This window comes from Leptodactylus fuscus, chromosome 10, assembly GCF_031893055.1.
Source record: "Leptodactylus fuscus isolate aLepFus1 chromosome 10, aLepFus1.hap2, whole genome shotgun sequence".
NCBI lineage: Eukaryota > Metazoa > Chordata > Amphibia > Anura > Leptodactylidae > Leptodactylus > Leptodactylus fuscus.
The window spans coordinates 20,973,556-20,998,790 of NC_134274.1; the positions used below are offsets into that span (position 1 = coordinate 20,973,556).

The 25,235-nt window shown below is 41.7% G+C and overlaps 1 protein-coding gene across 1 annotated transcript in view; it reads left to right on the forward strand.

Annotated features, from left to right (window-relative positions):
• Positions 1 to 12,231: 12,231 nt before the first annotated feature.
• The window catches only part of LOC142219130 (scavenger receptor cysteine-rich domain-containing protein DMBT1-like), a 164,555-nt gene continuing 151,551 nt past the window's right edge, over positions 12,232 to 25,235 (forward strand). The window contains exon 1 of the mRNA XM_075288096.1: positions 12,232 to 12,541. Within this exon, the coding sequence (XP_075144197.1) occupies positions 12,232 to 12,541 (310 nt within the window). The remainder of the gene's footprint in view (positions 12,542 to 25,235) is intronic.

Sequence of the window (25,235 nt, forward strand, 5' to 3'; positions counted from 1 at the left end):
TTAATGTTCTTTAATTACTTTTATAGCTGATCTAGGGAAAGGGGGGTGATTTGAACTTTTATATTTTTTTTATTTTTTTCAATACTTTTAAAAACTTTTTTTTTTCTTGTTATACATTTATGATCAGACCCCTTAGGTACCTTGAAACCTAGGGGGTCTGATCACTCATACTATTCACTGCAATACTACAGTATTGCAGTGAATAGCAAAATCGCAGCACTTCTATTAGAGGCTGCCTCTGGCATCGTCTAATAGATCTCGTGCAGAGACAAGCCTGGAAACCTTCAATAGGCTTCCGGCTGTCATAGCAACCGATCACCGCCCTCATGTGACGTTCAGGAGGGCGGCGATCGGCGAAACATGGCGGCGCCCGTGCCGCCGGCGCCGTTTACACACTGCGGTCACGTTTGACCGCAGTGTGTAAAGGGTTAACAGCAGCGATCGGCTCGGGCACCGACCGCTGCTGTTAGTGGCAGGTCCTGGCTGTATGATACAGCCGGCATCTGCCGTGTATGGAGCGAGCTCAGCGTGTGAGCTCGCTCCATACATCCCCATGCGACCCATGACGTACAGTTACGTCATGGGTCGCTAAGGGGTTAAGTAAACAATATAACTCGTGCGGACACCACGTGGAAAACACAAGGACCCCCATGATAGTCTATGAGGTCCATGTGCTTTCATTGTCAATGCGTTAGGTTTTCCGTTCAGGAGGTCACCAAGCAGACTCCCCAAACGGAATACCGAACGCAGATGTGAACTGGGCCTTATCTTATGAGGCTGTTGTCCTCTTCTGTGTGATGTAATTACAGCCTTGTCCTATCATAAAGGCATAAGACAAGGTAACTGACTGTTAAATCCACAAGGTCTCATATGCCTAATTAGGGCGGCCACGCTTGGTTCGTTATATTTCTTTTGGTTCAACATTATATCTTAATTAATATTAGATTTTCCACTAATTAAAACTAAGTTTTCTTTTCTTATGTCTAGAAACTTTAAACACTGGTAAGTATAATCTAAAATTCTTCTTGTAGTGTTGAGGTTTATTGTGTCATTGTATCAAGAATAGTGATGAGCGAACTTGAACCGCAAAGTTTGGGTCCGTGCTGAACTTCGTGGGTTCGGGTATCCGAACCTGAACTTGTGTACTGAAGTTCGAGTTCAGATCATCCCTAAAGCTGGTTGATTTGACTGCTGTATATACTATATAGACTGTGTAGTCTGCTGTGTGTACTGTGTAGACTGCTGTATATACTGTGTAGACTTCTGTGTATAGGGTGTAGAATTCTGTGTATACTGTTCTGATTGTGTATACTGTGTAGACTGCTGTATATACTGTGTAGACTGCTGAGCAACTAATCAACCAGCTTTAAAGGGACTCTATCATTGGGAAAAGTCATTTTTAGCTAATCACATACTTGCATAGGCTTTAGAAAGGCTTTTCCACACATACTTTTTGTATATAAATTTCCTCAGTAGTTTTTGAATAAGTCCGTTTTTATTCATATGCTAATTAGCCTCCTCCGTGCATCAGAAGTCTCGCTGTGCACTCCTCTCTGCTATTCTCTATGTGTATGCAGAGGCTGCTGTGCCGATGACTCTTCTCTCTGCTCTCATACATAGAGAATAACTGAAAAACTACTGAGGCAATTTACATACAAAAGGTATGTGTGAAATAGCCTTTCTAAAGCCTATGCAAGTATGTGCTTAGCTAAAAATAACTTTTCCCAATGATGGAGCCCCTTTAAGCCCACAGATATCCCCAGTATGGTCATGGCTGTGATTGGCCAGGCAGGTCATGTGACCTCTCTGTATAAGAGGCGGGGTCACCTATCCCATCACCATTCCAGCTAGTTAGGGAGAGGCTGCAGCTGGAGATGGGACAGTCAGGACCTGAGCTACATGGAAGAAGAGTCCTTATCAGGGCAGTGACAGTAAACTGCGTGTGTAATCCCCTATACCGTCTCCTAGAGCAGTAACAATAACTGCGTGTGTACCCATACCATCACCAAGACACTTTCCTCCTCTGCCTCCATTTTCTGCAGGATGCTTGCCCTAGAATTACCCACATTTTGCAGCCCTTTATCCCTTACTATCTCCATTGCTCAGCCATTTTTGGATCACCAAGTTCGGGATCCCATTAATTTTAATGGGTTCAGGGTGAAGTTCAGCCAAACTCGTCGAATATGAACTTTGCCGGGTTCACTCAACACTAATAAAGAGCATGTTTTGCATAGTCGTAGTTATATAATGTTATTCTACTAACATTTACACCTCATATTATGTTTACTAACATACACAAAATACACAACATTATATCTTATTCATATTAGATTTTCCACTAATTAAAATAAAGTTTTCTTTTCTTCATTTTCATTTGTCTAGACTCTTCAACTACTGGTAAGTATAATCTAGAATTCTTTCTGCAGCGATGTGGTTTATTGTATCATTGTATGTCGAATATGTTGTGTATAGTCGTAGGTTAGTAACGTTATTCTACTGTCTACAATATTCTAGCTCTGTAGCCTAATAGAAGCAAAAACTAGAGTAATGATAATAAATATCTCAATGTTCTCCTTCTGGGATTTTGCAATCTATGTCCCAATGCATTTCTCTCTCAGGATGGGTGTTTATTAGGGTTGAGCCGATCTTGACTTTTCAGGATCGATTTTAAAATCCGATTTCCGATCATTTTTCATTCAAACCCGATCTCGATCCCAATTCCGATCCCAATGCAAGTCAATGGGATTTTTTTTATTAATCGGAGATTGGATTTTAAAAGCAATCCTATTCACTATACAGCACGGAATCTAACAATTTTTAGAATCCACGCTGTGTAGTGAATCACTAAAGTAGCCAGAGGATTTTTTTAAAATCCTCTGGCTACTTAGTTCCCCCTGGTGTCCACTTACCTCCAGAGATGGCTGCTCCGGTGCCTTCCTTCTTTTTGCCTCGCTGCCGCTCCACACTGATCTTCTCCCTTCGCTGCCCCCTCCCTGCCAGGTTAGGAGAGTGTGGGTGGGTACTGGGAGGGGAAACGTCACGTCTCCCCACCCTGTACCTGCCCACACTCTCCTAAGCCACAAGCCCCACCTACCTAGCGCTTTAAACACTAACCTGGGAGGCGGGGCAGTGAGGCAAGGAGAGCAGCGTGGAGCGGCAGCAAGGCAAGAAGAAGGAGGGCACTGGAGCAGCCATCTCTAGAGGTAAGTAGCTGCTAGAGATGTTTCGTTTAGCCTCTCATTCGAATGAATGGAGGCAGCCGGCGTGCAGGGGGTTAAGGCTGTGTGCCGGCTGCTTCCATTCATTCCTATGGAACTGCAGCGGAGCCTTCACACAGCGTATACTCAGTGTGAAGGCTAAGCAAAGCATTGTGGGAAAAGATCACTGATCTCGATCCCACATAAAAAGATCGCTCAACCCTAGTGTTTATGGAGGAATCGGACTAGGTACAGTATGCCTTATGTTGGGCAACCAATACAATGAACTTCTTTCTTCTACATCGTATGATAAAACTGAATATGTTGACATATACCAGAACATCACAGAATGAGGTTGTCAAGTGTCAAGTTAAACCTTGCTATATCTGTACATAGATACGTAGCTTCTAAAATAAAAGCTTTTTGCCTATAACAGGTCCTCACAATCGGCTCCTCAGATCCTGCTATAAGTTCTATACCTAGAGAATGGCTACCTGATGCAGAAGTAACATGGATGTCATTGTGATAAACACAGCTATATAGATTCTAAATGATCTACAATGGAAACTGTGACACTTTCTGATGACTTCTTTTTTTCTACCTTTATTCTAGCACATGAATGTGGGGGAAGAATGACGTCGTCGTCAGGAGATATATCCAGTTCTTGGTATCAGACAAGTTCATGTACCTGGACAATTGAGGTCCCATACGGCCATGTTGAACTCTCCTTCCAACTTGTAATGTGAGTCGTGTTCACATGTGGACTTTACTTTCTTACTTATGCCTTGTTATAACTTGTCTTTCCAACACAATGCTATAAAGGGCGAGTCCGATCATAGACATTGTGTAAATCCTAAACAAATTTGTAATTTAGTTGCTGTTTATAAATTGATTCAATGAAGAGTTATGATATGTCGTTGCATGTCCGCCTGCTGAGCTGAGTTCCGGTGTATACACTTTCCTAGGCACTATTCTGCCAGTATTCTGCATAGTGATCCTCTATTCTTCCATGTCGGGGAAGAACAGAACCTATGTCGTAGTATACACTATCATAGAGAAGACGCCCCCTACAGGGTATGATTGAGAAGGAAAGTACAGTCATGGCCAAAAGTTTTGAGAATGACACAAATATTATATTTTCACATGATCTGCTGCCCTCTGGTTTTTATGTGTGTTTGTCAGATGTTTTTATCACATACAGAAATATAATTGCAATCATATTATGAGTAACAAAAGCTTATATTGACAGTTAGAATGAGTTAATGCAGCGTTGCAATATTTGCAGTGTTGACCCTTCTTCTTCAGGACCTCTGCAATTCTCCCTGGCATGCTCTCAATCAACTTCTAGACCAAATCCTGACTGATAGCAGTCCATTCTTGCACAATCAATGCTTGCATTTTGTCAGAATTTGTAGGTTTTTGTTTGTCCACCCGTCTCTTGATGATTGACCACAAGTTCTCAATGGGATTAAGATCTGGGGAGTTTCCAGGCCATGGACCCAAAATCTCTATGTTTTGTTCCCTGAGCCATTTAGTTATCACCTTTGCTTTATGGCAAGGTGCTCCATCATGCTGGAAAAGGCATTGTTGATCGCCAAACTGCTCTTGGACGGTTGGGAGAAGTTGATCTTGGAGGGCATTCTGGTACCATTCTTTATTCATGGCTGTGTTTTTAGGCAAGACTGTGAGAGAGCCGATTCCCTTGGCTGAGAAGCAACCCCACACATGAATGGTTTCAGGATGCTTTACAGTTGGCATGAGACAAGACTGGTGGTAGCGCTCACCTCGTCTTCTCCGAATAAGCGGTTTTCCAGATGTCCCAAACAATCAAAAAGGGGATTCATCAGAGAAAATGACTTTACCCCAGTCCTCAGCAGTCCACTCCCTGTACCTTTTGCAGAATATCAGTCTGTCCCTGATGTTTTTTCTGGAGAGAAGTGGCTTCTTTGCTGTCCTCCTTGAGACCAGGCCTTGCTCCAAGAGTCTCCGCCTCACAGTGCATGCAGATGCACTCACACCTGCCTGCTGCTATTCCTGAGCAAGCTCTGCACTGCTGGTAGCCCGATCCCACAGCTGAAACACTTTTAAGAGACGGTCCTGGCGCTTGCTGGTCTTTCTTGGGTGCCCTGGAGCCTTTTTGCCAAAAATGGAACCTCTCTCCTTGAAGTTCTTGATGACGCAATAGATTGTTGACTGAGGTGCAATCTTTCTAGCTGCGATGCTCTTCCCTGTTAGGCCATTTTTGTGCAGTGCAATGATGACTGCACATGTTTCTTTAGAGATAACCATGGTTAACAGAACAGAAACAATGATGCCAAGCACCAGCCTCCTTTTAAAGTGTCCAGTGGTGTCATTCTTACTTAATCATGACAGATTGATCTCCAGCCCTGTCCTCATCAACACCCACACCTGTGTTAATGAAGCAATCACTGAAACGATGTTAGCTGGTTCTTTGAAGGCAGGGCTGCAATGATGTTGAAATGTGTTTTGGGGGATAAAGTTCATTTTCTAGGCAAATATTGACTTTGCAAGTAATTTCTGTTAAGCTGATCACTCTTTATAACATTCTGGAGTATATGCAAATTGCCATTAGAAAAACTGAAGCAGTAGACTTTGTAAAAATTAATATTTGTATCATTCTCAAAACTTTTGGCCATGACTGTAATTCTGTCTGGATCCTGGACATAGCAAGGGAGACTTGTGGATGCCAAAATGTATGAAAAGAAATGTATTTCATGCTATAAAGACAATGTAATACGGATATTGACTGCCTGTCACCACTTTTAGAATCCCTTTCTTCAGTACTACCATGTTGGAATAGCCTTAAGAAAGGGTATTCTTCCCCTACCTATATAATTCTCCACGCCGCCATTCCGGTGATATTCCTGGTTTTCTCCGTATGCAAATGAGTCTCCAGACAGCACAGGCGGCGTCCCCTGTGCTGCTTGAAGACTCTCTTCTACAGCCACGCGCGACTCCGCGTCTCCTTCTGGTGAGACTGCCTTCATTTGTGTAGGAGCCACAGAAAAATGTCCGACGACATGTTTTTTCGGCCATTTTTCTGTGGCCACTATAAGAGTCAACTGCACATGTGCAGTACTATGGCCTTAGTTCTACGGCGTACAGAGCATACTGAGCATGCTCTGTACCTGCATCACTTATGAGGAAGAAGATGCAGGAGGGCGCAAACGTCTGTAGAAGAAAGGCGCCGCTGTTTGAGAGTAGGGGGACCACCCCCTATGCTGTCTGGAGACTCATCTACATAGAGAAACCTGGGAATATCACTGAAACGGCGGCGCGGAGATGAATTCTATAGGTAGGGGAAGAATAGCTTTTCTTAAGGCTATTCCTACATGGTAGTACTGAAAAAAGGGATTCTAATGATAGTCCCTTTAAATTTTATAGCATTTCCTTATTGTGATCAGGTTCTCTTCTCATACATGTTGTGTCACTGCCTGATAACTTGTCCACAATAAGGAAATCATGGCTGGGTTTCTGACAAATCCCAGATTATCGAAGGTACTTATATATGGCAGCACAGTGGCTCAGTGTTTAGCATTGCCTCCTTGCAGTGCTGATGTCCTGGGTTCAAATCCTGCCAAGGACGACATCTGTAAGGAGTCTGTATGTTGTTCCCGTGTTTGTGTGGAATTCATCCCACAGTCTAAAGACATAGTGATAGGGAATGTAGATTGTGAGCCCTATATGGAACAGGGACTGTCAATGTCTGTAACTCGTTCAAGACAACCACTAAGATGGTGAGAGAATATTTTTAAAGCTCTGTAAAATTTTCAATTACTTATTTTTGCAAAAATGTCTCATTTTTAATTGTCTACAAATCTAGATATGGTAAGGTTCATGGCGAAAACTCCTGTAACACTGAATTTCATGGAAGTTTTTTCTTTTAATATACAGTATGCCAAATAAGGATGGAACTTGTAATTCTACCTATGTGATAGTATATGATGGATATCCTTGGGACTCTGTACTTGGAAAGGTTTGCCGTTATGGAAGACAGAGATTTACCTCGTCATCAAATGTAATGACCTTGGAATTCGTAAACCCGAACCATAATGGATATTTTTACGCATATTATTTTTCGTCCACTGACGGTAATATACATAACTGTAAAATAAGACAATAGCTCATTGATGACATACAGTAATACCGTAAATACAATATCATTATAATAAAGCCACTTTCCAAGTATCGGCACTGTAAGGCTAGGCACACATCTGCGTTGGAGTCTTCGTAGGAGACTCCACCACAGATTCCGCTTAAAATCAGCGGAGAGAAAAGTCTTACAAGGAGAACCTTCCTCTTCATCAGTTTCAGTATTAAAGGGATTCTATCATTAAAACCTTTTTTTCAGTACTACCACGTTGGAATAGCCTATACCCTACCTTTAGAATTCTTCTCTGCACTGCTGTTCTGGTGATATTCCTGTTTTTTCCCGGATGCAAATGAGTCTCCAGACAACACAGGGGGTGTCCCTTGTACTCCCTGAAGACTCTCCAGTGATGCCCTTCTTCTTCTACAGTCGCATCCTCCTGTGTCTTCTGTGTTTACTCGTGTAGCGGCCACAGAAAAATGACTGACGGACATGCGCAGTCGGCGCTTTTGGATAAAGACGTGGTGACGCAGGAGTAGAGGCAGAAGCAGAGAAGAAGACGAAGAGTATCACTGGAGAGTTCTCAAGCAGCACAGGGGACGTTCCCCCATTGCTGTTTGAGCATGGTGGAACGCCCCCTGTGCTGTCTGGAGACTCATTTGCATACAGAGAAAACGGGAATATCACCGAAACGGCGACGCGGAGAAGACATCTATAGGTAGGGGAAGAATAGCCTTTCTTAAATCTATTCCGACGTGGTAGTACTAAAAAAAAGGATTCTAATGATAGAATCCCTTTAAGCCGTGGAAACTTGAAAGACGCATTAAAGTCTAAACTTTCGACTTTAATGGGTCTTAAAAGTTTCCACGGTTTAAAGGGATTCTATCATTAGAATCCTTTTTTTCATGTCAACCTAGTATAAATGATATATGCACATTATCCTTATAGGTTACAAGTTTATACACAATATTCTATGAGAGATGAATCTGTAACCAGTGTCCAGATAAACCCAACAAAATTTTACTTATCTATAAAATCGGTCTGTAATGTGGTGGTGGTGACTTATAGATATTACTTAGAGCACAATTTGTCATATTTTTTGTAATATTCAGTATAGTATCAAGATTAGCGAGCTCTCCACATGGAAACATATGATCTATTAAATTTCAGACCCCAGAGTATAATAAGTGGGGGGCCAGGGGAGGTGAGTGATCACCGATATATTCACCTCGGTTCTGTTGTGCTGAAAAAGTTTTTTTTATTGTGATTCGATATATTCACCTTGCCTCACTCACTTATCTGTCTCCATTATCCTCTTATATCCTCTTCCCTTAGTAACAAGGAGACAAATATACAGTATAATGTATTTTATTATGGTCAACTTTATATTTTTAATATTCAAAGTATCAAAAATGTTTTTCTTTGTTTCCATGTATGTACAGATCAGCGTCCTAATAGTACTGGTAAGTATAATACATTCATCTATCTGTCTGACTTATCCTCTTATGTCCATGATGAATACAGTATAATGTATTTTATAATGCTCAAATATATGTTATTCAAAGTATCAATATTTTCTTTATCCTTTATCTCCAAGAATCTACAGAACAGCCTACTATTACTACAGCTGGTAAGTATCATACAATCATATATCTGTCTGATTTATCCTCTTCCCTTAGTAACAATGAGACATGTATACATAATGTATTTTATAATGGTCAACTTTGAATATTAAAAATATAAAGTATCAAGATTTTTTTTTTCTTTGTTTCCATGTATGTACAGAACAGCGTGTTAATATTACAATTACTGGTATGTATAATACAATCATATATCTGACTTATCCTCTTATATCCAGAATGAATAGAGTATAATGTATCTTTTAATGGTAACATTTGTTTTCAAAGTATCAATATTTTCTTTATTCTTTATCTCCAAGAATCTACAGAACAGCCTACTATTACTACAGCTGGTAAGTATAATACATTCATATATCTGTCTGAATTATCCTCTTCCATTAGTAACAATGAGACATCTATACAGTATAATGTTTTTTTAATGGCCACTTTATGTTTTTAACATTCAAAGTAACAAAGTTTTCTTTATTCTTTCTCTCCATGAATCTATAGAACAGCACTTGACGACTACATCTGGTAAGTATAATACATTCATACATCTACATTTCTCAGTTTGTCTAGGTTTTAAGTATTTCCATAGCTAAATCAATAGGATCCATCAGGATTCAGAGTCAGCCATCCAAAATAAATATGACATAGCTGTCATAAGACTCCATTATGCCATATGATAATGTGAATAGAGGCTTTCATACCAAAAACAGAAAAACAATAATTCGATTGGGCCTAAAGAGGTGCAAAGACCAAAATATAAACCTAAACCAAAGATCAAACGATGTAAATATAACCTACAAGGCAACAATGGCAAGAGATTGATAGTCACTTCCAATGTAACTCGCCATCCTTTGGGTAGAGGGATGGTAATATTATACATGCAAAAAATAAAGTAAAGGTCAGCATAGTCCGTCTCTTATATGGGACGCGCTTACCAATGCCCCAAAATTCCTAACATGAAATTCCTAAAGGGCAATTTACTTCTCCTTAAGGAGGTATTACTATATCCATCAAGGACAATGTCTGTAAAATTTTCAGCACATCTACAAAAGGATATTACAGGATTGGTTACAGTTACGCTACATTCACATCTATGTTTTGTTCTCTTTTCTTCCGGTCCATTGGAGGACCAGAAGAGTAGAAGAACAGACCAAAATGGATGAATTTGATAATGGAGACCAAAGGAGACCATGGGACCCCATTGACTATAAGGGGTCTGTTGACTTTCTGTCCGATCAATGGCCGAAAAATTCAGTCTTGTAACATTTTTACAAGTGGTAATTTCTGACGGATCTGTGCTGGAGATTCCAATATGGAGACTTGACATAGATTACAAGGATACATTGAAATTCACTGTTGGCTGGACTTGATGGATCAGTTTCTTCATGACATGGCACTGTTATGTCCATGAAGCTGATGGGTAATTTAATGAATGCACCACCTATGGGCTTTCATTAAAAAAAAAAAAAAAAAAAAATCCTATAGTAAATTATCAGTTGTAAATTTTTTGAGTTATATGGTCATCAGGACCAGAGAGAAAGAGAGAGAGACCGCCAGTCTTCATACATCTGCCCATTAAAGGGGTTGTCCCATCACAAGGATCCTATCTATACTGCTTGTTAATGTGGATGTAAGACTTTTCCTAAATACATTGCTTCAGCAAAACTGCTTTGTTTGGCCACTATCTTACTTTATTCAATTTTTTGTGGCCACAGCCCTGACTTAGCTGCTCCTGAGTCAAGTGATGTGTCTGCCTGCTCTCAAGGGGAGGGAGGAGGGGCTAAGTGCAGGGAGCGAGCCTGTGTATCTAGCTATTCCTGTGTCTACACCACGTGGCCTAGGTCCTGCACTCAGATAGAGGAGCTGCTTTCATTTCTTCTGTTCTCCCAGTTATGAGGCTAGCTAATTCAGTTGTGTTCATTATGGCAGAGACAGGCAGTCTCTGTATGTAACACAGAATGGAGTTGCTGCTGCCTATACTTCATAGTCCAATGTGGGTGGGCGGAGCTACACGTGAATTTGGGGGTGGGGCTAAACGGCAGGTTGCCTGTGAAACCCCGCCCACCAAATGATGCAAGAAACCAGGAAGAAAGAAGATTTTACAAGAGTGAAGACTGCTGAGTATGTGAGGTGGGAATACCCCTTTAAGCAGAAATCACTTAAAAATGGTGAATATACTTAATAAATTAGGTGCAAACCTCGATAAACCTTGATAAAATCGGCCCAAAAAGCAAATGACTAAGAAGTAAAATAATGCAAAGTTATTGCTGGTGTTATTAATATGGGAGAGAAGTTTTCTAGCTGTAAGATAATAAAAGGAAGACTAAACTTTTGTAAATTTGTCTTTCTCTGGGTATTTTGATAATTTTGTAGCCATTTTTGCTGCTTTATAAAATGGACAATACAGGTAGTCCTCGACTTACGACGTTGATCCGTTCTTGTGCGGCGTCGTAAACCGAATTTCGACGTAAGTCGGAAACTTACCATACCAACGCCGCGTAGGAACGGATCAACGTGATTTAGTGTGCAGCGGCTCGGAAGACCTATGAGAAAAAGTAAGCTCACTTGTAACAGCAAGCTGTCAGCTCTCTTCCGATGAGCAAGGACGAGCCTGCTGCAGAACCAGCATTGATTTGCCGCAGGCTAGTCCTTGCTAGTCGGGAGTGCTGGCAGTTTTCTGTTACAAGGGAGCTCTCATCTCTAGTCGTAACCACGAAACATCGTAACCCGAGACTGTCGTAACCCAAGGACTACCTGTATTGATAAATCTCTGACCATCGTATTTTACAATATTCAAAGTAATAACGTTTTCTTTCTTCATTCCTCATTACCTTCACGTATCTAGCAGCTACAACCACTGGTAAGTATAATACATTCAATGTCTGATTTACTCTTTTACCTTAAGTTCTTACCTGGGCTCAGGTTTCCTTTCTTTGGGTCCCATAGACTATAATGGGGTCCGATGGGTTTTTGCTCGAAAAATGTGGAGAGAAAAGTCCTGCTTGCATCTCTGCATTTTTCCAATAGAATGGAGGACGGAATCCCCAAATGGGATGCAAGTACAGATGTGAATCCAGCCTTAGTAGTAATGGACTACATAGCCTGCCGTATTTTATTAGTGTGAAGTTTTTGAAGTTGGAAAAAATTGGGTCTAAAAATAAGTCCAAATTTTGCCACATTTTGACACCTTGAATGCCAATACTAAGATGCATCCACAATAATACTTCTGCCGTTTTGTACATTGCTCTTGAAATTTACCAAATATCTCTTTTCCTTTTTCCTTCAAGGTCCACAAATGGCTTTGAGGCTGGTAAATGGCAAAAATCGTTGTGAAGGTCGTGTCGAAATGCTCTACAAAGGACAATGGGGAACTGTGTGTGATGACTATTGGGATATTAAGGATGCAGAAGTTGTATGCCAACAGATAAGTTGCGGCAAGGCAATTGCATTTAACGGTAGTGCTGCTTATGGCCAAGGAAAAGGGAACATTGTACTGGATGATGTGCAATGTAAAGGCAATGAACATTACTTGTGGGACTGTCCACACAATGGGTTTTTAGTACATAACTGTGGACACCATGAAGATGCTGGAGTCGTCTGCTCAGGTACAGTCCGATGAAATCTATTGTAATTCTATTCTAATAAATGGTTTGGCATTCCAACAAATGAATGGAAAGATCTACACATGGATGGTGAACTTTTAATTCTCAGCAGGTGTCATGGCCCCCTGTTCTCTAAATACGTGACCTCCATCCATCACACATTTATGGCATATCCTATGGGTGTTCCATAACTGTGTGAGATGATAAAACCTCTTTAAGGACTTCAATTACTCGGGAATCGGATTCAATCAATACAATAACTCAATATGCTAACAAAACCCTTCACCTCGCAATACAATAGGTCACCGCACAGAGGATATCACTTTACATAATAATATGACAAAGCAAATATCTGGATATACAACCAATAGGAATGATAAGAGGGGGCGCATCTGTATTTCAGTATAATTTAATTTACCTTTGAGGCTCAGTTCACACCAGCAAAAAATGAGGAGAGATAAGTTCTACATTTCTTGTGTGGAAACCTAGTGGACCCCATTATAGTCTATGGGGTCCACAGGTAACCGCTTTTGAAATCGATTGGGGTTCCGTTTTTCGGAAGAACGAAGAACGAAAACTCAATCGCACATGTGAACCTAACCTTATTTGAAAGGAGTTAAGTCTTAAACATAAAGTCATCAAGTCTTCCCTAAGAAAAGGGACTGAAGACTGAGGAGGTCATGTGATATACAGTCCATGGTCATGTGATATACAGTCCATGGTCATGTGATATACACTCCATGGTCATGTGATATACACTCCATGGTCATGTGATATATATATATATATATATATATATATATATATATATATATCCCTATCTTATAAAAATGAATTCTTGTCTGTCTGTCTGTCTGTCTGTCCGTCTGTCTGTCTGTCTGTCTGTCTGTCTGTACTCTAATGCGAACCAAACGACTGGACCGATCTTCACCAAATTTGGTACAGAGATACTTCAGGTATCCGGGAAGGTTTAAGACGAGACTCCAACTCGCTCGGACGTACCGTTGCTGAGATACAGCATTCCAAATACAGTGCCCCCCCCCCCCTTAGCCAATACAAACCTGCAAGTCTTTCACTCATATTCCAACTGCAATACACACGGTCACTCCACATGCACAATACAACACTGATATCCAAACTGAGATACACGCATCAGAGGATTAGATACACAGATCAGCACACAGTATCACATGCCAGAGGATTAGATACACGGGTCTGCACACAGTCCCACACACCAGAGGATTAAATACGCATTTCTGCACACAGTTCCACACACTGAAGGATTTGATACGTGCATTTGCACACGTTTTCACATGCCAAAGGATTAGATACAGGCGTCTACACACAGTTCCACACTCCAGAGGATTAGATACGTGCGTCTGCACACATTTGTACACGCCATATTATTAGATACACGCGTCTGCACACAGTTCCACATTCCAGAGGATTAGATACACGCATCTGCACACAGTACCACATGCAGTAGGATTAGATACGCGCGTCTACACATAGCTCCACACGCCAAAGGATTAGATATGCACGTCTGCACACAGTACCACACGGGGGAGGATTAGATACGCGCATCTGCACACAGTAAAACATGCAGTAGGATTAGATACGCGCGTCTACACATAGCTCCACACGCCAAAGGATTAGATATGCACGTCTGCACACAGTACCACACGGGGGAGGATTAGATACACGCGTCTACACACAGTACCACATGCCATAGGATTAGATACGCGCATCTGCACACAGTACCACATGCCGGGGGATTGGATACGCGCGTCTACACACAGTTCCACACGCCGTAGGATTAGATACGCGCCTCTTCACACAATACCATACAGGGGAGGATTAGATACACGTGTCTTCACATAGTTGTACACGCCATAGGATTAGATACACGGGTCTGCACACAGTCCCACACACCAGAGGATTAAATACGCACTTCTGCACACAGTACCACATGCCATAGGATTAGATACGTGCGCCTGCACACGGTTCCACATGCCGAAGCATTAGATACAGGCGTCTACACACAGTTTCACACTCCAGAGGATTAGATACACAGATCAGCACACAGTATCACATGCCAGAGGATTAGATACGCATTTCTGCACACAGTTCCACACACTGAAGGATTTGATACACGCGTCTGCACACGGTTCCACATGCCGAAGGATTAGATACAGGCGTCTACACACAGTTCCACACTCCAGAGCATTAGATACGTGCGTCTGCACACATTTGTACACGCCATAGGATTAGATACACGCGTCTGCACAGAGTATCACATGCCGTAGGATTAGATACACGCGTCTACACACAGTTCCACATTCCAGAGGATTTGATACGCGCGTCTGCACACAGTTGTACACGCCATAGGATTAGATACACGCGTCTGCAGACAGTACCATATGCAGTAGGATTAGATACGCGCGTCTACACATAGTTCCACACGCCAAAGGATTAGATACGCGCCTCTTCACACAATACCACACTTTGGAGGATTAGATACATGTCTCTGCACACAGTACCACAAGCCAGAGAATTAGATACGCGTCTCAGCACACAGTATCACACAGGGGAGGATTAGATACGCGTGTTTACACACAGTACCACACGGGGGAGGATTAGATACGCGCGTCTACACACAGTTCACATGCCATAGGATTAGATATGCGCATCTGCACACAGTACCACATGGCGGGGGATTGGATACACGCCTCTACACACAGTTCCACACGCCGTAGGATTAGATACGCGCCTCTTCACACAATACCACACAGGGGAGGATTAGATACACGTGTCTTCACACAATTGTACACACCATAGGATTAGATACACGCATCTGCACACAGTACCACATGCCGTAGGATTAGATACGTGCGTCTACACACAGTACCACATGCCTTAGGATTAGATACACGCGTCTGCACACAGTACCACATGCCGTAGGATTAGATACGCGCGTCTACACACAGTACCACATGCCGTAGGATTAGATACACGTGTCTACACACAGTTCCACACGCCGTAGGATTAGATACGCGCCTCTTCACACAATTCCACACGCTGTAGGATTAGATACGCGCCTCTTCACACAGTACCACACGGGGGAGGATTAAATACGTGCGTCTGCACACAGTACCACACGCCAGAGGATAAGATAAGCGCGTCTGCACACAGTACCAAATTCCGTAGGATTAGATACGCACGTCTGCACACAGTACCACATGCCGTAGGATTAGATACCCACGTCTACACACAGTTCCACATGCCGTAGGATTAGATATGCGCCTTTTCACACAATACCACACAGGGGAGGATTAGATACGTGCATCTGCACACAGTACCACATGCCAGAGTATTAGATACGCGCATCTGCACACGGTACCGCACGCCAGAGTCATTAGATATGCGCGTCTGCACACAGTTTCACTTACTGGAGGATTAGATACGCGCCTCTTCACACAATACCACATGGGGAGGATTAGATATGTGCATCTGCACACAGTACCACACCAACAAGGATTGGATACTTGCATCTAAACACAGTACTACACGGGGAAGGATTAGATACAGCTTTACTCCAGGTATCCATAACAACTGATCACAGGTTTTTCACTGACATCCAAAATGAGATACACATAATCACATGACGCTTATGGACATACACACAAACAGCATACAAAATACACCAGTGCAAAATTGGACAATTCTTATGGGGCCACTACACAAACATAAAATGTAATATACCCGTGCGAAGCCGGGTCCTCCCTCTAGTATATATATATATATATATATATATATATATATATATACAGGTGCACAGCTTGTTACTCTCACAATACAGTAATCAGAGCTCTGTCTTGTTACATCGTTATCTTTAGGCCATTAAGTTAAAAATTAACATTACCCATAAGGGCTCGTTCACATCTGCGCCCGGGACTCCGTTATGCAGGTTTCCGTTTCCTGCACAAAACAGGGCAGGCGACGCAAACCTGCCACCATCTTTTCAAACCCATTCATTTGAATGGGTTTGAAAAGTGTCCGGCCGTGAGCACCGGTGAGCGTTTTATGCTCTCTACAGCGAAACCCATTTTTTAACCGGGACACAGAGTCGGACATGCAGTACTCTGTGTCCGGTTTAAAAAACACGGTTTCGTCGCGGACAGCATAAAACGCTCATCGGCGCTAACGGCTGAACCTGGTCTGACAGGTATATGTCTTCTGCATGCAGAAGACAGAAACCTGAGAACGGAGTGCTGAACGGTGGTGTGAACCCAGCGTAAACTGTTACATAAGAAAGAATAATGTAATAACATATCTAATCTATGATTTAATAGGTGGGATATTTTATGACATTATTATTTGCATTGTCCTTTACAAAATAATGGTATAGCCTGATAAATTGAATTCATAATGCTTAATATCTGCAAAAAACATCTATACAATATCTATAATGTAACATATAGTAATATCTAACTTTATGTTTCTGATTTTACAGGTGAATTGCGCACCAACAGTAAGTATATATAGATTTACTAGTGATATTTACCTATGGTTGGCCTAGACTTCTTGCTTCGCATTTGCTTAAGGGTGAATTTTCACATGAATCCAATGAACGGTATGCATTTGTATGTAGAAATAAACATCATGTGAATTCGTAAGGCTGGATTGACATCTAAAGAGTTTATTAGAGGGGTTTTCCAGGCAAAAAATCTTTCTTTTTTCTTTTTTTTTTTTTAAAAAGGTCAGTCAGTGCTATTAATGGGTTAATACATGCAACCAAATACCTTTAGCAGTGTTTTCAGTGATTTCTGGGTTTCTCTGGGAGCTCCTGGTATCTGCATTTGTTTACAGGGTGTAGCTTCCTGTTTGTTTATCCTACAACTACCATGATGCATTGCTCTTTATTCAGAACTGACTCACACTGCATCCCCCTCTCTCTTCCTCACAACCCCTCCCTGTTTCTCTACCTAGCCGGCCCTGACTAACTCAGCCCACCCTATCATACTTAACTGTCTTCCTGTGTGAATCTTCTGGGCATAGGAGATTACTTCCTTTGTGTGGTGGGCTCCTTCTTCTCTTGATGTCTGCCAGCGCCTATGCAATAGAGCCGGAGTGCCACCTCTATTGCACAGGCTTCGGCCGGCTCTTTCTCCTCTTGCCGTCTGGAGGCTGGCAGATGCCAAGAAGAGGAGCAGCCGGCCCTCCCTGAAGGAAGCTTAATGACAGCTTCAATTCTATTGCCCCATACACACGACTGTGTGTTTTCATGGTCCAGTGTATGGAGCTGTTAGCCTGGGCAAAACTCACAACAGGTCCTATTCCTGTCTGTTTTTGTTTTTTTTTTTAAATGTAGATTGTGAGCCCCACATAGAGCTCACAATGCACATTGTTCCCTATCAGTATGTCTTTGGAATATAGGATGGAAATCCATGCAAACACGGGGAGAACATACAAACTCCTTGCAGATGGTTTTATGCCCTTGGTGGGATTTGAACACCAGGACTCCAGTGCTGCAAGGCTGCAGTGCTAACCACTGAGCCACCGTGTGGCCCCTCTATTCCTGTCTGTTTTGCGGTCCATGCTCACAAACCTCAGGGTCTGGGGTTATGAGGCATGGGCAGCACACAAATGTCATCCATGTACCATATGTACCATTTAATAACAGCCCGGCAATCGTGTGTATGTTGTCTAAAATTTATGTTTTATATTCATTGTATATTTAGTGAAACCACCTCTTATTTCTTCTCTGCAGTTAGATGTGGGGGTATCTTGACAAATTTACATGGGAATATTTCCTTGAATTCCAGTATTTCATCCGATTCTGATTCCTGCACTTGGTACATTAGTGTCAGAAACAATTACAGGATTCATCTCAACGTCAGATCATTTGTGTAAGTGTAAGGCAAAAAAAATCTTACAATTCTATAATACAATTATTTATTCCAAAACTGAACTGTTCTCTTTGGATTTGGACAAACAAGTTTGGTCTGAAATATAACAAGATTCGATCATCTCTAATAGTAACAAATGGCATGGAGGGTTTCACTTAATCTACCCATTAATGTCAAGGAATTGATCAAGAAAGGTTAAAATTCAGAGTCCCATTTCTTTTTCCTCAACCCACACCATGTAACTGAGGTAACTGACGTTATCCACATGGAGCATCTTTCTTCTGGGACCCCCAACTACTGGGGAAAGCAGCTACACTTGTCTGTACTGGATCCTGTTGAGAGAGGAGAGATTTGCCGAGACAGCTTAGGAACCATGTTGAATCCAGTTGTAGAGAGAAGTGACGGCCATATTGGGTACAGACCTTTTGACAAGAAGAGGCCCCTCATTCTGTAACCGTGATCGGCTATCCATCTAAATAAGACCCAGGTCGGTAAGCGTGCACGTCAAACTTTCTGGGACCAATATCAGTCCTGTAGTCAGTATAGTTAGGGCTGTTTGTGACCGGACGCAACATAACATTTTAGAAACATCACAGCTGTAGGACATTGGAATAAATCCTCCGCCCGTTATACCTGCTCAGCAACAAACTCGTCCGTTTGTTCTTTGACACTGTTATTTGTGGTTTGGGGATATTGTGAATAGTTTATAAGATTGTTAGCTGATGTGCTACACCACGAGTGCGCCTGTAAGATGCACTCCGCATAATTGTTCCTGTGTTTCAAGGGATTAATAGGAATATGGCGGCCGGTCTATCCGAGCACACTGATAGGTAAAGTTACTTTGTATATCTATAGCATATATTTTCGGGCAACACGCTGTGTGACATAGGGGCCTTGGCTCATACCTGTGTGTATATAATTTTGAGTTATCTTTGATATACCTTTGGTTTCTGTAAAGCTCAGTTTTGGCTAAGCTGGTGTTGGAATTGCTTTCCTCGTTCACAACTTCACTGTATCCTGGGAGTCCACCTTGGTATAGGGCCAGTGGCATAACTAGGAATGGCGGGGCCCCATGGAGAACTTTTGCATATTAACTAGTGAAGGGACCTGGGCCCCGTAAAGTGTAAGGCCTTGTGGCAGCCGCTACCACTGCTACCGTGGTAGTTATGCCACTGTACATGGAAGTCACAGGACTCCCTGACCCCTTCAAAATAAGTGATCACCAAGATAGCTGGAAGTTTGAACCCCACTGGCCCCAGAAACCCCTTTAACTTAATAAATTGAAAATTATTTTCTGATTCTTTTCCTGACATTGTATTCCTGAATTTCCATGATTAGAAAGAAGACTTCCCAGGCTTGCTCTTCATCGTCTGTGAAAGTTTATGATGGATCTCCTCTTGGATCAGCTTTACTTGGAGATCTGTGCAGAAGAAGTACAAGAGATTTCACCTCCTCATCAAACAGTATCAGCGTTGTCTTCTCAGGGGCGAATAGAGAAACCGGCTTGGAGTTTTTTGCAACATACTACTCTACTCCTGCCAGCAACCAAAACGGTAACGTGTTCCTAATTTATTAGGAATTTGATAGCATTAGATATTTGGTAAATGAGAAAAATACAATATATGCTAACCATGCCTGAAATAGCAACTTAACATGCAGTTAACCCTTTCCCGACATTCGCCGGCGCCATAGCCACCGGGTGTCTACTGCTTTACACCATTTTCCCGGCGGTGCATGGGTGCCGCCACTTTGCCGGTGATCGCCGGCGCCTGGAGCAGGCTCCAGGGCCAACGTAAAGGCTCCCGGCCGGTCTGCATTCACTTTATTTTGCAGGCTGCTCTATGCAGCCTGCAAAAGAAATGATGATTTTTTTGCAATGCATTGCAATGCATTAGCATTGTAATGCATTGCATTAGTGATCAGATCCCCTGGGGTTCAAGACCCCTAGGGGGTCTAATAATTGCAAAAAAGTAAAAATAAAAAAAAGTAAAAAAAACCCGGCCCCGCAAAAAAAGACACCGTATGTATCCCCGTACACGGATGTATAAAAAAGTTTCGGCTGTCAGAATATGGCAACTTTTCGAAAAAAATTTTTTTTAACACAGTTTTGGATTTTTTTAAGGGGTTAAAATGTAAATAAAATCATATAAATTTGGTATCCCCGGAATTGTAACAAAACACAGAATACAGGGGACATGTCAATTTGGCTGCACAGTGAACGCCGTAAAACCGAAGCTTGTAAGAAAGTTGCAGAAATGCATTTTTTCTTCAAATCCACCCCATTCTGAATTTTTTTCCAGCTTCCCAGTACATTATACAGAATAATTAATGGTGGCATCATAAAGAAAAATTTGTCCCGCAAAGATTAAGACGTCATATGGCTCTGGGAGTGGAGAAATAAAAAAGTTATGGGGTTTAAAAGGAGGGGAGTCAAAAACGAAAAACGGAAATCAAAAAATGCCATCGGCGGGAAAGGGTTAAAGGGGTTGTGCAGGATTGGAAAACATAGCTGCTATCTTCTTCCTCATGTCCCAGGACCTCAGCATAGCCATGTGACCAACAGACGTGATGTCACTTCCTGAGAAAAAGAAATCAGCCATGTTTTCTAATCTTGAACAACCCCTTTAAACCAAGTGCATAAAATTATCAAATTGTATTAGATCCCTGTGGCTTTTAGGGTACAGCAGCAGTTCCAATATGGGAACCTGCATATATATATATATATATATATATATATATATATATATATATATATATATATATATATATGTGCAGGTTAGTTGCAGTGATAGACACCAGGTATCAGCTCTTCTTTGTAGCAAGTGGTATTGCAGAGGAACAATCAACACACCTGCATGTGGCCCTGGACTTAAAGGGGTTTTCCCATAAAAAAACCCAGCCATGATGTCCTTATTGTGGTCGGGTTATCTTCTCATACATGTAATGTCCTCCTGATAACCAGCCATGATGTCCTTATTGTGGTCAAGTTATCTTCTCATACATGTAGTGTCCTCCTGGTAACCAGCCATGATGTCCTTATTGTGGTCAGGTTATCTTCTCATACATGTAGTGTCCTCCTGATAACCAGCCATGATGTCCTTATTGTGGTCAGGTTATCTTCTCATACATGTAGTGTCCCCTCCTGATAACCAGCCATGATGTCCTTATTGTGGTCGGGTTATCTTCTCATACATGTAGTGTCCTCCTGATAACCAGTCATGATGTCCTTATTGTGTCTGGGTTATCTTCTCATACATGTAGTGTCCTCCTGATAACCAGCCATGATGTCCTTATTGTGGTCAGGTTATCTTCTCATACATGTTGTGTCCTCCTGATAACCAGCCATGATGTCCTTATTGTGGTCAGGTTATCTTCTCATACATGTAGTGTCCCCTCCTGATAACCAGCCATGGTGTCCTTATTGTGGTCGGGTTATCTTCTCATACATGTAGTGTCCCCTCCTGATAACCAGCCATGGTGTCCTTATTGTGGTCAGGTTATCTTCTCATACATGTTGTGTCCTCCTGATAACCAGCCATGATGTCCTTATTGTGGTCAGGTTATCTTCTCATACATGTAGTGTCCCCTCCTGATAACCAGCCATGATGTCCTTATTGTGGTCAGGTTATCTTCTCATACATGTAGTGTCCTCCTGATAACCAGCCATGATGTCCTTATTGTGGTCGGGTTATCTTCTCATACATGTAGTGTCCCTGCCTAATAACCTGTTGACAAAAAGGACATCATGGCTGAATTTCTGTCAAGTCCCAGACCATAGAAAGTTCCTGCATTCATGGTCATATCCATTGGAAACCGATCAAGTCAGAAGACTTTTACCACTAACATGGTTAGAGGAAATCTCCAAAACTTTGCAAATTTTTTAATAATCTATATTTGTAAAAATGGTTAACTTTTAATTATCTTCTAATGTAATTACGGTTGTGTTCCTGGGAAAACCCTTTCAATTAGTTTATAGTAATGACATGTATCAGAATGAAAACTTCTTTATAGTCATATTTGCTTAAATTTCTCTTTATAGTCAATCTATCATGTTATTCTGACTACATGAAAGCTCGAGTCTCGCGTATCTATCTTCAGTCATTGGGATATTCTTCAGATAGTGTAGCTTTGAATGATCCTCAGTGTCGTCCTCAAGTTACATCAGATTTGTTGGAGTTTCATATACCTTATGATGGATGTCTGACAGTGAAAAAGGTAGAAAACTCTATCTATCTATCTATCTATCTCCTATCTATCTATCTATCTATCTATCTATCTATCTATCTATCTATCTCCTATCTATCTATCTATCTATCTATCTATCTATCTATCTATCTATCCATCCATCCAGGATGATCCTTTTCTATATATTTGCCCTTTTCACATTTCTTTTTCTCATTTACAGGTGGAAAACGACTCAATAACTTATACAAACACCTTGGTTACTGAATCAGACAATGCAGACCATGCAATAGTAATTTATAGGAAAAAATTTGGTTTAACTCTTGAATGTCGGCTCTACCGAGATACTGTGGTGGAAGGCATGTACTCCGCAGACGACTTCATAAGGAACACATTAATCCAATATGGCCTCTATTCTGCCAACATGACATTCTTCCAGTCCTCCAGATATATACAGCCGGTGACTCAATATCCATATTACGTGGTGCTCAGCCAGCATTTATACCTTCAAGCCACCCTACATACATCTGATCCTGAGCTGGTTCTATTCTTAGATACTTGTGTGGCATCTCCTGATGAGTCCGACTTCTCAAGTAGTGTTTTTTATATCATCAGCAAAGGGTAATTATGGCTTATTATATGTTTTTTATGTATTGTATTATATGTGGTGAATATCACAAAGGATCATCATGGTAAATCTCTATGTAATATATCAAAATGGAGGCCATTCTAACGGGTACAGCATGCCAACAGGCCACACTATTAGGTTGTATGAGTCAAATAATAATGAACAACCCGTCACTCTCTTTCCGTTTAGGAGACATTTTATAGTAATCTTGTGGTGACGGATCTTAGTAAAATTTCTCGTGAACAGTAGGAGACATTTATTATTGCCGTGTACCACCATGGCCCCCATACCGATCAGCTGTACGGGACATTACAGAACCCACATTGTCCACTGTAAATAGCCAGAAGGAAGTTACTCTGTGCCCTGTATAGTGGTTTTGTGCCAGTACTGCAGCTCAGCTCCCACTGACTTCGATACAGTACCAGTGTTTATGCGAGGATAGAATAAACCATGAAAACTGAAATCCTAGAGAACTCTTTAATAATTGTATTACATATACATATATACAATGAATTCAATGGCTTTGTGTAATAGAATAAATCTTGTTCACTTAAATGAGGTTGATCTGCACTACCAAACACAGCACATGTAGAAGATTGGCACGGTTTCAGGGAAAAAATGCAACAGATATATATACATACAGTGCAGACCAAAAGTTTGGACACAACTTCTCATTCAAAGAGTTTTGTGTATTTTCATGACTATGAAAATTGTAGATTCACACTGAAGGCATCACAACTATGAATTATCACATGTGGAATTATATACTAAACAAAAAAGTGTGAAACAACTGAAATCTGTCTTATATTCTCGGTTCTTCAAAGTAGCCACCTTTTGCTTTGATTACTGCTTTGCACACTCTTGGCATTCTCTTGATGAGCTTCAAGAGGTAGTCACCTGATATGGTCTTCCAACAGTTTTGATGGAGTTCCCAGAGATGCTTAGCACTTGTCGGCCCTTTTGCCTTCACTCTGCGGTCCAGCTCACCCCAAACCTTCATGATTGGGTTCAGGTCTGGTGACTGTGGCGGCCAGGTCATCTGGCGTAGCACCCCATCACTCTCCTTCTTGGTCAAATAGCCCTTACACAGCCTGGAGGTGTTTGGGGTCATTGTCCTGTTGAAAAATAAATGATGGCCCAACTAAACTCAAACTGGATGGAATAGCATGCCGCTGCAAGATGCTGTGGTAGCCATGCTGGTTCATTATGCCTTAAATTTTGAATAAATCCCCAACAGTGTCACCAGCTTGGCACCCCCACACCATCACACCTCCTCCTCCATGCTTCATGGTGGGAACCAGGCATGTAGAGTCCATCCGTTCACCTTTTCTGTGTCTCACAAAGACACAGTGGTTGGAACCAAAGATCTCAAATTTGGACTCATCAGACCATAGCACAGATTTCCACTGGTCTAATGTTCATTCCTTGTGTTCTTCAGCCCAAACAAGTCTCTTCTGGTTGTTGCCTGTCCTTAGCAGTGGTTTTCTAGCAGCTATTTTACCATGAAGGCCTGCTGCTGCACAAAGTCTCCTCTTACCAGTTGTTGTAGAGATGTGTCTGCTGCTAGAACTCTGTGTGGCATTGACCTGGTCTCTAATCTGAGCTGCTGTTGACCTGCGATTTCTGAGGCTGGTGATTCGGATGAACTTATCCTCTGCAGCAGAGGTGACTCTTGGTCTTCCTTTCCTGTGGTGATCCTCGTTTGAGCCAGTTTCTTTGTAGCGCTTGATGGTTTTTGCAACTGCACTTGGGGACACTTTCAAAGTTTTCCCAATTTTTTCAGACTGACTGACCTTCATTTCTTAAAGTAATGATGGCCACTCGTTTTTCTTTACTTAGCTGTTTTTTTTCTTGCCATAATACAAATTCTAACAGTATATTCAGTAGGACTATCCGCTGTGTATCCACCTGACTTCTGCACAACACAACTGATGGTCCCAACCCCATTTATAAGGCAAGAAATCCCACTTATTAAACC